A 14,884-nucleotide genomic window follows, 5' to 3' on the forward strand; every position below is an offset into this window, starting at 1 on the left:
ATTCTTGCAAAGAAGAAAACAACATCCGTTTGCAGTTCTTTTTATTAACACGAATAGCGCCGTTGCCGGTTTCGATCCGAGAGCTTCATCTTCAAATGCCTGTTGACGTTTATGTTACATGTGATGATTTTTACATGAGTTATTGACAAAAAAAGACAGCCAGAAACTAATGTAAGTAACAACAAATGCGGTGTAAACGTGAACAACCGTCTGAAGATTAATCTCTCGGTTCGAAACCGGTAATGCCGCTGTTTGTGCTTCTAAACAGTATTATTAAAGTGGTTATGTGCTTTTTTCTTCTCCCCCAAAATCAACTTTTAAAAAATTTGTGTCTGGTACTTTGTACCAATTTCCTGATATGACACTTCGGACTTTGTTAATAAGTTTATTGACTGGCGATTCCTTAGAGTTCTGTGTGCACAACGACCATTGGATGGATAAAATTAGAAGGAAGGTCACCGTTGGCTGTAACTTTGATGATTTATTAACAGAAAAATCGATTTTCGATCACATAACGATCGTCTTCAGTGCTTTAGCGTGCAAATTACAGCTTGTAGGCACTGGTGTCTAGTTATTAGCAGTAACAGAGGCTATGAAACGATCACAATAACTAAGGTATTTATTTTCTAATATTTTTTACGGCGATGCTGTGAGCAGAATAAGTCTGTGGTACCAGAATATCTTCTCAATTTTTTGGGCATGAATTTGTAAAACAGTTACATTGTTTTTCCATTCTCCTGAAAACTGTCAGATTTGGCACTTCAAAAGTTATCTATTTCCACTCTCCAATAGATGGAGATTCAGCTTATCGTTGATGTCCGTAAAAGGCACTATTAGGAGGTATTAGAAGTTCGGTTCATGTTCAGATGCCGGTTGCCGTCTATGTTACAGTTGATGATTTTTATATTAGTTACTGGAAAAAATACAGCCAGAAACTAATATAAATAACAACAAATAAACGTGACTAGCCGTCTGAAGATTAGCCTCTTGGTTCTAAACCGGAAATGCCGATGTTTGCTGTTAATAAACAGCCTGGTTAACAGTGGTTGGTTGCTGTTTTCTTCTGCGCAAGAATCAACTTGTAAAAACTTCGTGATTAGCACTTAGAACCAGTTTCCTGATATGACACTTCAAACTTTCTTAATAGGGCGTTTATTTTCTAATTTATCTCATTATTGCTGTGAGGAGAATAATTTTTTGCTATCAGAATACGTTCTCAGTTTTTAGGGCACAAATTTGTTTCGTAAAAACAGAGATGCATTGGTTTTTCATTTTCCTGAAAAATGTTAGAGTTGTCACTTGGAAAGTTGGAGGATCACCAAACAAGCTAATCGCTGATGTCAATACTAGGCAGTATTAAGAAGTGTTTGAAGTGTTTTTAGTTACCCTGATCACTTTCTAGAAATTAAATACTTTTTGCTCAACCGGATCTTGTTACGGCGTAAAGTCTGCGCTGGCACGCCAGTCGAGAACGACAGGGAAGAGAAGGCTGTGAGAAGAGGTCAGCCAATAGCACACTGGCCGGCCTCCCTCCAGGACGACAATGCGACAGCAGCCGTTCCCAGGTGAAAACGACATAAGCGCCGGGACCGACTGGTGGCGGTACTTCGCTATCCGACGCATCGTCGCCTCTTCATTACCAATCTCTACATAGATCTGTTAAGAGATGAGCAGTCTCTGCAGTTCAGTTGACAGACATTTGTTAGTAGCGGTCGCTGGGACCAAAAGTCTTACTTGCGTTTGTCTATTCTGGACTGATTATTTTGTATGGCGCCCTGTGTAACTGCAATTGTGGATAATCATGTATAAAAGACTACAAGAATTCTCAGATAAAAATTAAGTATTTGAACTTGTAATAAAACTCATTAATTCGACTTGGATGATTGTTCGTCTAGCGAACCGACTATGCAGGACTCCTAGACACAACACACCTCGTGCTGGTCAATTTGATACCCCGTTTGCTTATATACCACTCTTCATATGGCTAGGAAAATTAGGATAAAATTTTTCGCTGAAACCACTAATTACGTTTTGCTTTATTATCCTGGTTAAGTTGAAGCAATTACTCTTTCTCGGCAAAACTAGACCTCACGCTAGACAGTTCGATACTTAATTTGTACAGTTCCCATTCTTCGTCTGGCTACGAGAATTTGGACAAGAATCCACTGCGTAATTACTAGGGAGTGTATGAGGGCTGGAACTTCAATAGGGGCAACTATTTATTTACAGCTCTTACAGAAAAGATACGTGTTTCAAAGTTTTACTGACCTTCAAAGTAGTCACCAGCACTGTGTATAACCCGTTGCCAGCGATGTGGAAGTCGTAGGATACTCTTGGCAGTGCCAGTTGTGTTGACAGATCGAGCGGAGCGGTCTATTGCCCGACGAATTCGTAGTAATTCTGAAAAGTGTTTCGTTCAGTTTGGAAATCGAGCTGAACTCACGAGGGCTTAAGTCAGGGGAGTGCAGTAGGTGGTATAGCACGTAACAGCCCCATCAGTCAAACAAATAACTGTACGTGCTTCAGTATTGTCCTGCAAAATGATGGTCAGGTCCTGTTGAAAGTGTCATCACTTCTGCCTCTATGATGTTTATTTTTGGAACACAACCTACGACCGGCTTAGAGACAGAAGTGATGACACTTTCTGCAGGACCTGACCATCATTTTGCAGGACAATGCTCAAGCCCAAACAGTACAAGCTGTTACTGATTTAATTACTTTTGAATACATTGTGGGAGTGAACAGTGATGAATGTGTTATAAATATTTACTATCAAAAACAGTCTTGATCACAATTTATTTATTACAGTGACCGGTTTCAACCACTGCTGTGGTCATCTTCAGACCTACAAGTCGTATACTAAGCTTTAATTAGAGGGCTACATACAGTACAGAAAGTACATAAAGTTATAAAGCCATAAAGGTATAAAACGATGAATTGACAATGAGTAAGAACCTCCTTCTGGTGGTAAATCGCTCCTGGAGAATCCGCTGCACGTCTTACAATATATAATGGAGGCTCCACCCACTTACGACGGAATGATGTCATTACCAACCAATGGGTTATAGGTCGAGTAACAATGTAAAATTTCTTAGGTAAAAGAACATTGTCAAGAAAGGAAAATACACACACACACTAAACTTAGCTTATTTAACAGTTATTGTCAATTAAGAAGCGTTAAAAATATTTAAACATATAGGATAAATGAACTTCGTTTTGGCAGTACATGGGTTGCCCCCTCAAGGCCTGTTAGTGAACCATTTGGAACCACTGGTTGCTATTGTGAAATTGAACGCCGTTCCAAAGTTGTGTCAGCAGGTTTCTTTCCACTGAAGTTGTAAAGTCGATAGGCAAACTAGTGATTGCCAAGGTGAGGATAAACGCCAGTGCAAAGATGTGGCAGCAGGCTTCTTTCTAACGAAGTTGTTGCGAAAGTGGAATGGCAAAGACTGTCATGTTAGACGATGTGCTATTGAGCAGCAGCATGTCTTATTAAAACGATTTTCAATGGGTAGGCAGCAATAATCGTTAACTAACATGTATAGTAGATGCTGCACAGATACCATTTACGGTGTAATAAGAGACTTCCATTTACATAGATTACATAATAATTCTTACAGGTCAATACTAAGGGGAAAAAAATTTGGCCGGCACAGTAGTTGTGCATATTTATGAAATATTGTCTATGAAGTACATATGCAGATTCCATTTTTTATGTGTGACAATTTTTAAAAGGTATTGCTGTGTCTTACGTTGCGTGCCAGTTTTATAAACAAATAAAAAATAATGAAAATGGAAGGAATTTAAAATTATAATACTACGAGCCGTAGTGTCGAAAATAAAGGGAAGTGAATTAGCAAAATGAAGTAAAGAAATCATGGCAACCAGTGGTTCCGTATGATTCAGTAACAGGCCTTGAGAGGCCAACTCATGTACTGTCAAAACGAAGTTCATTTAACCTACATGTTTAAATATTTTTAACGCTTCTTAATTGACAATAACTGTTAAACAAGCTAGGTTTAGTGTGTGGGTATTTTGATTTCTTGACATTGTTCTTTTAACTAAGAAATTTTACATTGCTATTCGGCCTATAACCGATTGGTTAGTAATGACATAATTCCGTCAGACGTGGGCGGAGCCTCCATTATATATAGTAAGACGTGCACTGGATTCTCCAGTAGCAATTTATCATCAGAAGGAGGTTCTTACTCATTGGTAATTAATCGTTTTATAGCTTTATAACTTTATGTATTTTCTTTACTGTATGTAGCCCTCTAATTAAAGCTTTGTATACGACTTGTAGGTCTGAAGATGACCACAGTAGTGGTCGAAACCGGTCACCGTAATAAATAAATTGTGATCAAGACTGTTTTTGATAGTAAATATTTGTAACACGTTGATCGCTGTTCACTCCCACAATGTATTCAAAAGTAATTAAATCAGTAACAGCTTGGACTGTACATGGGTTGCCCTCTCAAGGCCTGTTAGTGAACCATTTGGAACCACTGGTTGCTATGGTGAAATTGGACGCCGTTCCAAAGTTGTGGCATGCTTGAGCATTGTCCTGCTCGGTGATGGTCAGATGCTTCAGAAAGTGTCATCACTTCTGTCTCTATGCTGTTCATTGGAACACAACCTACTACCAACTTAGAGACAAAAGGGATGACACTTTCTGCAAGACCTGACCATCATTTTGCAGGACAATGCTCAAGCACGTACAGTGCAAGCTGTTACTGATTTGTTTGACTGATGGGGCTGCTAAGTGATATACCACCTACTGCACTCGCCCTCGTGAGTTCAACTCGATTTCTAAACTGAAAGAAACACTTCGCGGCATTCGCTTCAGATTTGCTACAAATACGTCGGGCAACAGACCGCGCCGCTCGAACTGTCACCACAACTGGCACAGGTAATATCCTACGACTGCCATATCGCTGGCAACGGGTTATACAGAATGCTGGTCACTACTTTGAAAGTCAGAAAACTCTGACTCTATTTTGTACTAGCTGTAAATGAAGTTCCACCCCTCGTATATTCCGCTCCACTCAAACATTTGACCAAAATCGTAGGCCAGGGGTCTCCAAACTACGGCCCACGGGCCGAAACCGGCCCGCGTTAGCTGGCCGGACATCCCCGGTATCCGGCCCGCCAAATGTTTGAGGTGGCACCTATACTGCCAACAATTGAGTTTCGAGGCCTATCGCGACCAATACACCGCGACATTGGCTCTGCAACTCGCTTCAAGACTACATAACTAAACTTATTGTTGCGCCTCTTGAAATAACAATGCGTTCACATACTCTACCTCTGTTACGTCTTACAGTAATAGTGTTGCTAAAAATGATTTTGAGATTTCGTCAACTTTGCAGGACGCTTTCGTGAAGAATGTGCAGTGACAATTTTTTTTTTTTTTGTCGGTGAAATTCGCCAGAATAAAATACCCCAGAATTTCGATCAGGTACGTCCACCAATCAAAATAATGTAATTAAATAAAAATCGTAGTTCGTTTCAGTGCTAGCTATTCCCACAACCTTATATTTTTGCGATTTCATCTTTCCTTTAGCCTTACATTACGGTGATCGTGGAGTGCTAGGGTGCTTTAATCCCACTAGGTAGATCTTGGCCCTTATGACTTTGTAGAGGAGTCAATGTGGCCCACGGACCAATACGCTTGGAGAGCCCTGTCGTAGGTAATTGATCTGATGGAGTTGCTGTTTCCTGCAGACGTATGAGTCTCACCTTTATCTTCGATCAGGACAGAAGCTGAAGAAATGAATCAAAATTCGTGCCATTGCTGGGAATTGATACCAGTTCTCCCGCTCAATATGCAGATGTTTTGTAACATTGTGGCTCTCGCAGCTGTATGGACTAGCCTCGCCCAATGCCGTCCGTAAAGGTGTGGTCTAAAGCAATGGAGTAGAGCAGTCCACGCAACTGTGTTAGCCAGAGTGCTACTGTGTGCTGGTGGTAAGCACATTTGCCTAGTAAGCGGGAGGCTCAGGTTCAAGTGCCAGCCACGGCAGAAATTTTTAATTCATTATTTCAGCTTCCGTTATTATCATAAATAATTATTAGATGATCCTCAAACCAGCTTATCGTCGATGTAAATAGAAGGCAGTATTAACCCTTAACTACTATGGTAATTCACAGGAACACAATTACTACGCAGGGGTCTCACAGACCGCAGTTTTCTATTTTATATATCAAACCTGAATTTTGCTGAATATGTATAGTTTCTTGACTTCCAGCCATTCATTACATTTCTTAGACGTGACTTTTGTAATTTTTTTTAAGCACTGCGGTATTTTAAGCACTTCGAGAATTAAAACAAAGCGATATCTGGAGTACATTTTTATTTTATGAGTTACGAAAATAACAGCAAATAGTTAGCTCTCTACTCACACACAGAGTTTCATCAGAGGGATTATATTACAAATTGGCAATATAACTACGTGGAAAAATCCGACATGACTGACGATAAATTGTGTGCGAAGTCAGATTTCAGTTTACGACTCACTTTGCACTGTAGAGCGAATATTTAAGTCTATGAATGGAGAAACTTTGCCACCATTTTACTTCTAAAATTGCAAGTAAAAACTAAATACTTGTTCTCATGTGCCACGGAATCATACTTCAGTCAATTTCCACCTGCAAACACTTCACGCAGACCTTCCTGGAACACTCTAAACAAATCGGAACCCACGCTGTTGACGTGGATATCTTGTTTTCCTCTTCAGACGAGGAGGGCAAAAGGTGCACGTTTTTCGATTTTCGAATTCTTCTTTCGGTGTCTGAGGCTCATCTTGCAAGTGAAGACATTTGTCTCACATAACACACGTTGCACAGAAGGCCCAGCTTTCCCCGCCATGGAGAAACAGTAGCTTGCAATAAAAACACGGCACGCAAACACTATGGTAAGTCTGTGAGTCCTCTAAAGGCTAATAATTACGAAACAAAGAGGAGCAACAATGCAAGAATGCTCGCACGTGTAGCTTGACAGCCAATAGGAAGGTACATGGAAGAGTGCATTTGGCTTTTCAGGGGTCTGAGAAATATCTCGACACAAAAATTAGAAGCGGTCTGAGAGACGGTCGATAGTAGTTAAGGGTTAATCCCACTAGGTAGATCTTGGCCCTTATGACTTGGTGGAGGAGTCAAATGTGGCCCGCGGACTAAAAAGTTTGGAGACCCCTGTCGTAGGTAATTGATCTGACAGAGTTTCTGTTTCCTGCAGACGTATGAGTCTCAACTTTACCTTCGATCAGGACAGAAGCTGAAGAAATGAATCAAAATTCGTGCCATTGCTGGGAATTGAAACCAGGTCTCCTGCTCAATATGCAGATGTTTTGTAACATTGTGGCTCTCGCAGCTGTATGGACTAGCCTCGCCCAATGCCGTCCGTAAAGGTGTGGTCTGAAGTTTTCCGTTAGGAGGGCATTGGAGTAGGGCAGTCCACGCAACTGTGTTAGCCAGTGCTGCTGTGTGCTGGTGGTAAGCACATTTGTCTAGTGAGCGGGAGGCTCAGGCCGGTTGCACACACGGCGGATTTTTCCCCAGCAGTCAACTGACCGTCGCCGCCGTTCCCACAGTGGTGCACAAGAGTTAAGTCATTCGCCCCATCTTTGACTATGCCTGTGAGGTATGGGGCAATGCAGCAAAGACACATCTTCAGCGCCTTCAATCGCTCCAGAATAAGATACTTCGCCGTGTTTTCCACGTTCCCCCGCAGTTTCCTCGCCGATACATTCATGAAGCAGCCGAAGAATTGGAGGTACCGCAGAGACATAAGCAGCTTGCACGACGATTTTATGCCAGGACTGAAACTTCGACCAACCTACTGATACGACACCTTGGAGCACCGACTCAGCCAAGGGAACGCTATGCGCGACCCATTGCCATGCTTGAAAGGTAAAAATGTAAAGAAAACAATCCGAAATACGACGGAATCTGCAGCCAAGATGGAAACTGATTCATGCCCGCCCACACCCATGACACACAAACAAATAAAGATGTTCAACACAAACCTACCCCCCTGAGAGATGTAGGAAATGCTTACAAGTAAACCCTGCACCACCAAGCTGAAGCAGATCAGCCAGAAGAAATGCGGAAGTAGAAGAGCTTGCCCATTAAGCGGAAGAAAAAACGAGCGGTAAATCTGCCGTCGGCGGTACCTGTGTGACCGCCGGCTGCCACTGGCGCCGACGGCACGGCACAGCCAAAGTAGAGGCGCAGTCGGCCAAATGCACGCTTACAAACGTAGCGGTTTTTCTACCGTTGACACCTGTTTTGTTCAGTGCGAATAGAGTCGAGTCGTGGTGTTCACAGCTGTTAACTGGTTTCTTCTTTCTGACATGAATAACATAGACATAGATAATGAATTCGTCCACTACAATGGACATCAATTTCTAGTACTGTATTGTGTACTAATGTGTGTTTGTTTATTTAAAGTTTTGGTAATGTAGATATTTTGTTATCTTTCTTCGGAATTTTATCATTAAATACCGTTACTTTAAAACTAGCTTGAAAATGATTATCCCAAACTTACGTCAGTGTTATTTCCTGCATTTCTACAGGTTGAATACAATTCCTCTTTTTGGTATTTTTCCGCTGAATAGTATCTTTCAACCGCCCATTGAGCCTGTGAAAGGTAGACACCGACATACTGAAATAATTGAAGAATTTCGTGTCATCCTGCCTCAACTCTTCAAACAACGCGTAGAAAGCTCCAGTCTCCCTTCTTCTTTCATTAATTGGATGCACCGAAATTAATCGATTATTTCTTCTCCTTTTCATTCGTCGACGTAATAATAATAAACTTATAATTCGCACTCTGTTCATTTCAGACGACACCGTGTGCTTAAAAGCAACAAATACTTCAATTAAAGTAGTAGACTTGTGTGAACTGGTTTGATCGTGAACGAGCACTTCCAGTAAAAAAGTGGCCGACTCGTTTAGATGCGCAAGCGCACCGCAAAGCGAATAGCCTGCAACACGTCAGCTACTGACGACGGAGATTTTACCGCCGTGTGTGTTAACGCTAGAGTTCTGCAATTGGCGACGGTCTACTGACCGCGGCGGAAAAAATCCGCCGTGTGTGCAACCGGCGTGAGGGTCAAGTGGCCAGTCACGGCACAAATTATAATTCATTTCTTCAGCTTCTGTTCTTATCATAAATAATTATTGGATGATCCTCGAACCAGCTTATCGTCGGTGTCAATAGAAGGCAGTGTTCAGAAGTATTAGGTCTAGCGTTTCCGAAAGCATTGGACTGCTGTGCTGTCCTTGTAAGCGGCAAACGAAAGATGAGTGGTGAGAGAGAGAGAAAATAAAAGACAGAGTAAGGAAGGTCGGTAGCCGGAGGTGAGAGGGTGCAGCGTCGGGGTCGGGGGCGGCAGCGGGTGGCGTCCCCGGCCCGGCCGCTGCGGTACTCACGTTGTCGCCGAAGACACTAGTGGCGTCGAGCGAGCCCGCGGAGGCGGCAGCGGCGGCGGCGGCGGCGGCGGCGGCCGCAGAGGCGGAAGCGGGGGCGGGCGCCGCGGTCGCGTCCCCGGCGCAGCCTGCGCCGCTCGGCTGCGGGCCATCCGCGCCGGTACTTACGTCCTCGTCGTGGTCGAACGCGTTGAACACGTCGTACGGCAGGCACGACAGCAGGTCGATGATGAACCACGACTTCAGGTAGTTCATGCGGATCACCTTCGGGTCGGACACCACCTCGCCGCCGGGGCCGACGAACGTCGTGTGGAAGTTGAGCACGATGTCGATGAAGAAGATGACGTCGACGATGGAGTCGACGACGAGCAGCGAGACGTCCTCGGACGTCTTGTTCTTGAAGGCGACGTTGTAGGGCACCATGATGGCGGTGTAGAAGGTGAGGCACAGGATGATCCAGTCCCAGATCGCCTTGAAGGCGCAGTAGTGCAGCAGGATGTGCGGCGGCGTCTTGGGCGCCTCCTGCCGGTACTGCGGCATCACGTCCGCGTTCAGGCTCATCATCTGAAACGTCGCCGGCGCTGCGCATTACCACTGCTGATGCTTTTAGAAAATATCGCGGTACCGATGTACCAATATTTCAAAAAACATATTATCGGGCCTCGATAAATCGTGAAGAGTATCGATAGGTCGACGGGAAAAAATCGCTGCGCCCCTCCCCCTCCCCCCCTGCAGCGGAGCTGGTCTCAAAAGTTTCCGTATGCAGGGTGGTCCATTGATTGTGACCGGGCCTAATATCTCACGACGTAAGCGTCAAACTAAAAACTACAAAGAACCGGACCTTGTTAACCGAGCGAGGTGGCGCGGTGGTTAGCACACTGGACTCGCATTCGGGAGGACGACGGTTCAATCACGCGTCCAGCCATCCTGATTTAGGTTTTCCGTGATTTCCCTAAATCGCTTCAGGCAAATGCCGGGATGGTTCCTTAGAAAGGGCATGGCCGATTTCCTTCCCCATCCTTCCCTAATCCGAGCTTGTGCTCCGTCTCTAATGACCTCGTTGTCGACGGGACGTTAAACAGTAATCTCCTCTTCCTCCGGACCTTGTTACGGCGTAAAGTCAGCCAGCCGGGAACGGCAGAGAAGAGAAGGCTGTGAGAAGGTGTCAGCCAATAGCTCTCTGGCCGATCTCGTAGATTTTTCATTACCAATCTGTACGTAAATCAGTTAGAGATGAGCAGTCTCCGCAGTTCAGTTGACAGACATTTGTTAGTAGCGGTAGCTGGAACCAAAAGTCTTACTTGTGTTTGTCTATTCTGGACTGATTATTTTGTATGGCGCCCTGTGTAACTGCAATTGTGGATAATCATGTATAAAATACTACAAGAATTCTCAGATAAAAATTAAGTATTTGAACTTGTCTTGTAATAAAACTCATTAATTCGACTTGGATGATTGTTCGTCTAGCGAACCGACTATGCAGGATTCCTAGACACAACACACCTCGTGCTGGTCAATTTGATACCCCGTTTGCTTATATACCACTCTTCATATAGCTAGGAAAATTAGGATAAAATTTTTCGCTGAAACCACTAATTACGTTATGCTTTATTATCCTGGTTAAGTTGAAGCAATTACTCTTTCTCTGCAAAACTAGACCTCACGCTAAACGGTTTGATACTTCATTTGTTCATTTACCAGCCTTCGTTTGGCTACGAAAATTTGGACAAGAATCCACTGTTTAATTTGTAGACTTTAATAGGGGCAACTATTTATTTACAGCTCGTACAAAATAGATACTCGTTTCAAAGTTTTACTGACCTTCAAAGTAGTCACAAGAATTCTGTATAACCCGTTGCCAACGATGTGGAAGTCGTCGGATACTCTTAGCAGTGCCAGTTGTGTTGACAGTTCGAGTGGCGTGGTCTATTGCCTGATAACATTCTGTCAGTGCGGACGGTATTTGCTTCGTGATACATTACCCGTGTTAAAATGGACCGTTCATCAATTGCGGGGAAGGTCGATATCGTGTAGATGTATGGCTATTGTAATCAAAATGCCCAACGGGCGTGTGCTATGTATGCTGCTCGGTATCCTGGACGACATCATCCAAGTGTCCGGACCGTTCGCCAGATAGTTACGTTATTTAAGTAAACAGGAAGTGTCCAGCCGCATGTGAAACGTCAACCACGACCTGCAACAAATGATGATGCCCAAGTAGGTGTTTTAGCTGCTGTCGCGGCTAATCCGCACATCAGTAGCAGACAAACTGCGCGAGAATCGGGAATCTCAAAAACGTCGGTGTTGACAATGCTACATCAACATCGATTGCACCCGTATCAGATTTCTATGCACCACGAGTTGCAACGCGACGACTTTGAACGTCGTGTACAATTCTGCCACTGGGCACAAGAGAAATTACGGGACGATGACAGATTTTTTGCACGCGTTCTATTTAGCGACGAAGCGTCATTCACCAACAGTGGTAACGTAAACCGGCATAATATGCACTATTGGGCAACGGAAAATCCACGATGGCTGCTACAAGTGGAACATCAGCGACCTTGGCGGGTTAATGTACGGTGCAGCATTATGGGAGGAAGGATAATTGGCTCCCATTTTATCGATGGCAATCTAAATGGAGCAATGTATCCTGATTTCCTAAGTAATGTCCTACCAATGTTACTACAAGATGTTTTACTGCATGACAGAATGGCAATGTAATTCCAACATGGTGGATGTTCGGTACATAGCTCGCGTGTGGTTGAAGCGGTATTAAATAGCATATTTCATAACAGGTGGATTGGTCGTCGAAGCACCATACCACGGCCCGCACGTTCACCGGATCTGACGTCCCCGGATTTCTTTCTGTGGGGAAAGTTGAAGGATATTTGCTATCGTGATCCGCCGACAACGCCTGACAACATGCGTCAGCGCATTGTCAATGTATGTGCGAACATTACGGAAGGCGAACTACTCGCTGTTGAGAGGAATGTCGTTACACGTAATCCCAAATGCACTGTGGTTGACGGACATGAATTTGAGCATTTATTGCATTAATGTGGTATTTATAGGTAATCACGCTGTGACAGCATGCGTTCTCAGAAATGATATGTTCACAAAGGTACATGTATGACAGTGGAACAACCGAAATAAGATGTTCAAACGTACCTACGTTCTGTATTTTAATTTTAAAAAACCTAGCTGTTACCAACTGTTCGTCTAAAATAGTGAGCCATATGTTTGTGACTATTACAACGCCATCTATCACAAAGCGAAAAAAGTGGTCCAACTAGAACATTTATATTTCTTCACGTACTACACTAATATGTAAAAAAAAATGGGGGTTCCTATTTTTAAAAAAAAACGCAGTTGATATCCGTTTGACCTATGGCAGCGTCATCGAGCTGGCCAACCATAGCGCCATCTGGTTTCCCCCTTGAAGCTAGATAAGTTTCGTTCTTTGTAGTTTTTTCGTTTGACGCTTCTTTCGTGAGATATTTGGCCCGGTCACTAACAATGGACCACCTTGTATATTGTTCCGGCTAGTTAATAACCAGTACCTGTCGTGTGGATGGGGCATAAAACATCTCTCAATCACGTTGTGAATCTAGTCGTGCGAACTAGCTGTTGAAAATTGATTTCATTTTTCAAGAGATATTTCACACACTTTCAACCACAACGGATCCAAAGACAGTTTTTTTTATTACTCTCGAGTAAGGTATCAATTGAGTACCTGTCTATTTTTACTAATTTGTTTGCTTGAGTAATTTGCTTGAGTTACTTTAGCAGTCTGTATGCATTCGTTGAATCCTATTAAATCTGTTTGCATAAAGGTTTATCAGCTTCCTTCAATAACCCTTGAATATTCACAGATAGTACTGTCTATGTACTAGCTAATTATGGAATTTAGTAAACTCTGGGAATGTCTCGTATGTTTCTGTTTTATTGACACAATTAAGTTCTGAAATTAATCAGAAGTGGCACTGGGGGATCAATCAAAGGAGAGTTGGTCCTAGTGTGTATTGTTTCGGTACGATAACAGTCAGTCAGTACTAGAGGCCTTCGTGTACCTATCACCAAAGATATGCTTTCCCATGAAACTGTACTTCGACATTAATTAATTACAAATATATGTCTGGGTCTTACAATGTCTAAGCTTTTCAGTTCTCACGACACGATATTAATTGTGCGTTCGAATCCTTCCAATGTCTGTTCAGCAGAAGTTTAGTCTCTTAACGGGTACTATTTTTCATAATCTTCTTGACAACGGGTGGCAGAGATACTAGTGTGATAAGGTCCAAACTATCTTCGGTCCCAATACTCTTTAATAATTCGCACACAGCGAATAAAGTCCTAATTCAACATAAAATTTTTATATTGTCAATCAATATCTCCACAATCGTAAGAAGCCGGCCGAAGTGGCCGTGTGATTCTAGGCGCCGCCGTCTGGAACCGCGTGACCCTTACGATCGCAGGTTCGAATCCTGCCTCGGGCATGGATGTGTGTGATGTCCTTAGGTTAGTTAGGTTTAACTAGTTCTAAGTTCTAGGGGACTAATGACCTCAGAAGTTGAGTCCCATAGTGCTCAGAGCCATTTGAACCATTTATGAATCGTAAGAATACGATCGTAGCGGTTCGTTTAACACGTACAATCACCATTCACTTGAAAATCAATGTTCGTACACCCAATCACCTCTAATTGACTCCGTCTCTGAATGTATCTCCAAATAATATATTCTCCATCACTCCAATGTCTAACCCAGTTCTAAGAATGCTTATAATCCCAAAATTCCGACTACCACGGAAGGACTGCGAACACACTCACTACCGCTGAAAACAAAAACTCAAAGAGACCTAAAAATGCTGCTCATTGGTTTATACATTACATTCAAAGCAAAACGCAGTTCTGTTATGTCTTCCTTGGATTCGCTTTGTACTACTTTGCGTTACTCTTTTTCGAATATCTACTCTTTGTAAAATTTTAACTATTACTTCGAAATACTACTACCGTTTTTTAGCTCTTAGGTCATTTCGTATTACAGAATTTAATCTAATATCCGTTTCTGTATAACGACTCTCTAAACAGCGGTTACACCGTCTATAAAAATATTGGCTGCACATTGGTGAATATACAGGGTGGAGAAAAATTGTGTCACGAAATTTTAATGGTGGATAGCTGATGCCAGTAGGAACCAAAATTACTAATGTTATCCAGGTCGACAACGCACAATTTTTAAACGTAAACTTGGCGCCACGCCCTCCAACAACCATAGCGCTGCCCGTCAACCAACGAACGGCAACAGGGCAATCCCACGGCCAATCGGAGCGTGTGGCGCCAAGTTTCCGTAGTTTAAAAACTGTGTGTTGTCGAACTACATTAGTAATTTTCGTTCCTACTGACATCAGCTATCCAGTTCTAAAAGTCCGTCACATAATTTTTCTCTGCACGGC

The 14,884-nt window shown here is 43.0% G+C and overlaps 1 protein-coding gene across 1 annotated transcript in view; it reads right to left on the reverse strand.

Annotated features, from left to right (window-relative positions):
• Positions 1-14,884, reverse strand: part of LOC126292291 (potassium voltage-gated channel protein eag) — a 1,528,023-nt gene that overhangs the window by 348,196 nt on the left and 1,164,943 nt on the right. Inside the window, exon 8 of the mRNA XM_049986211.1 lies at positions 9,598-9,993. Within this exon, the coding sequence (XP_049842168.1) occupies positions 9,598-9,993 (396 nt within the window). The remainder of the gene's footprint in view (positions 1-9,597; positions 9,994-14,884) is intronic.

This window comes from Schistocerca gregaria, chromosome 9, assembly GCF_023897955.1.
Source record: "Schistocerca gregaria isolate iqSchGreg1 chromosome 9, iqSchGreg1.2, whole genome shotgun sequence".
Classification (NCBI taxonomy): Eukaryota; Metazoa; Arthropoda; class Insecta; order Orthoptera; family Acrididae; genus Schistocerca; species Schistocerca gregaria.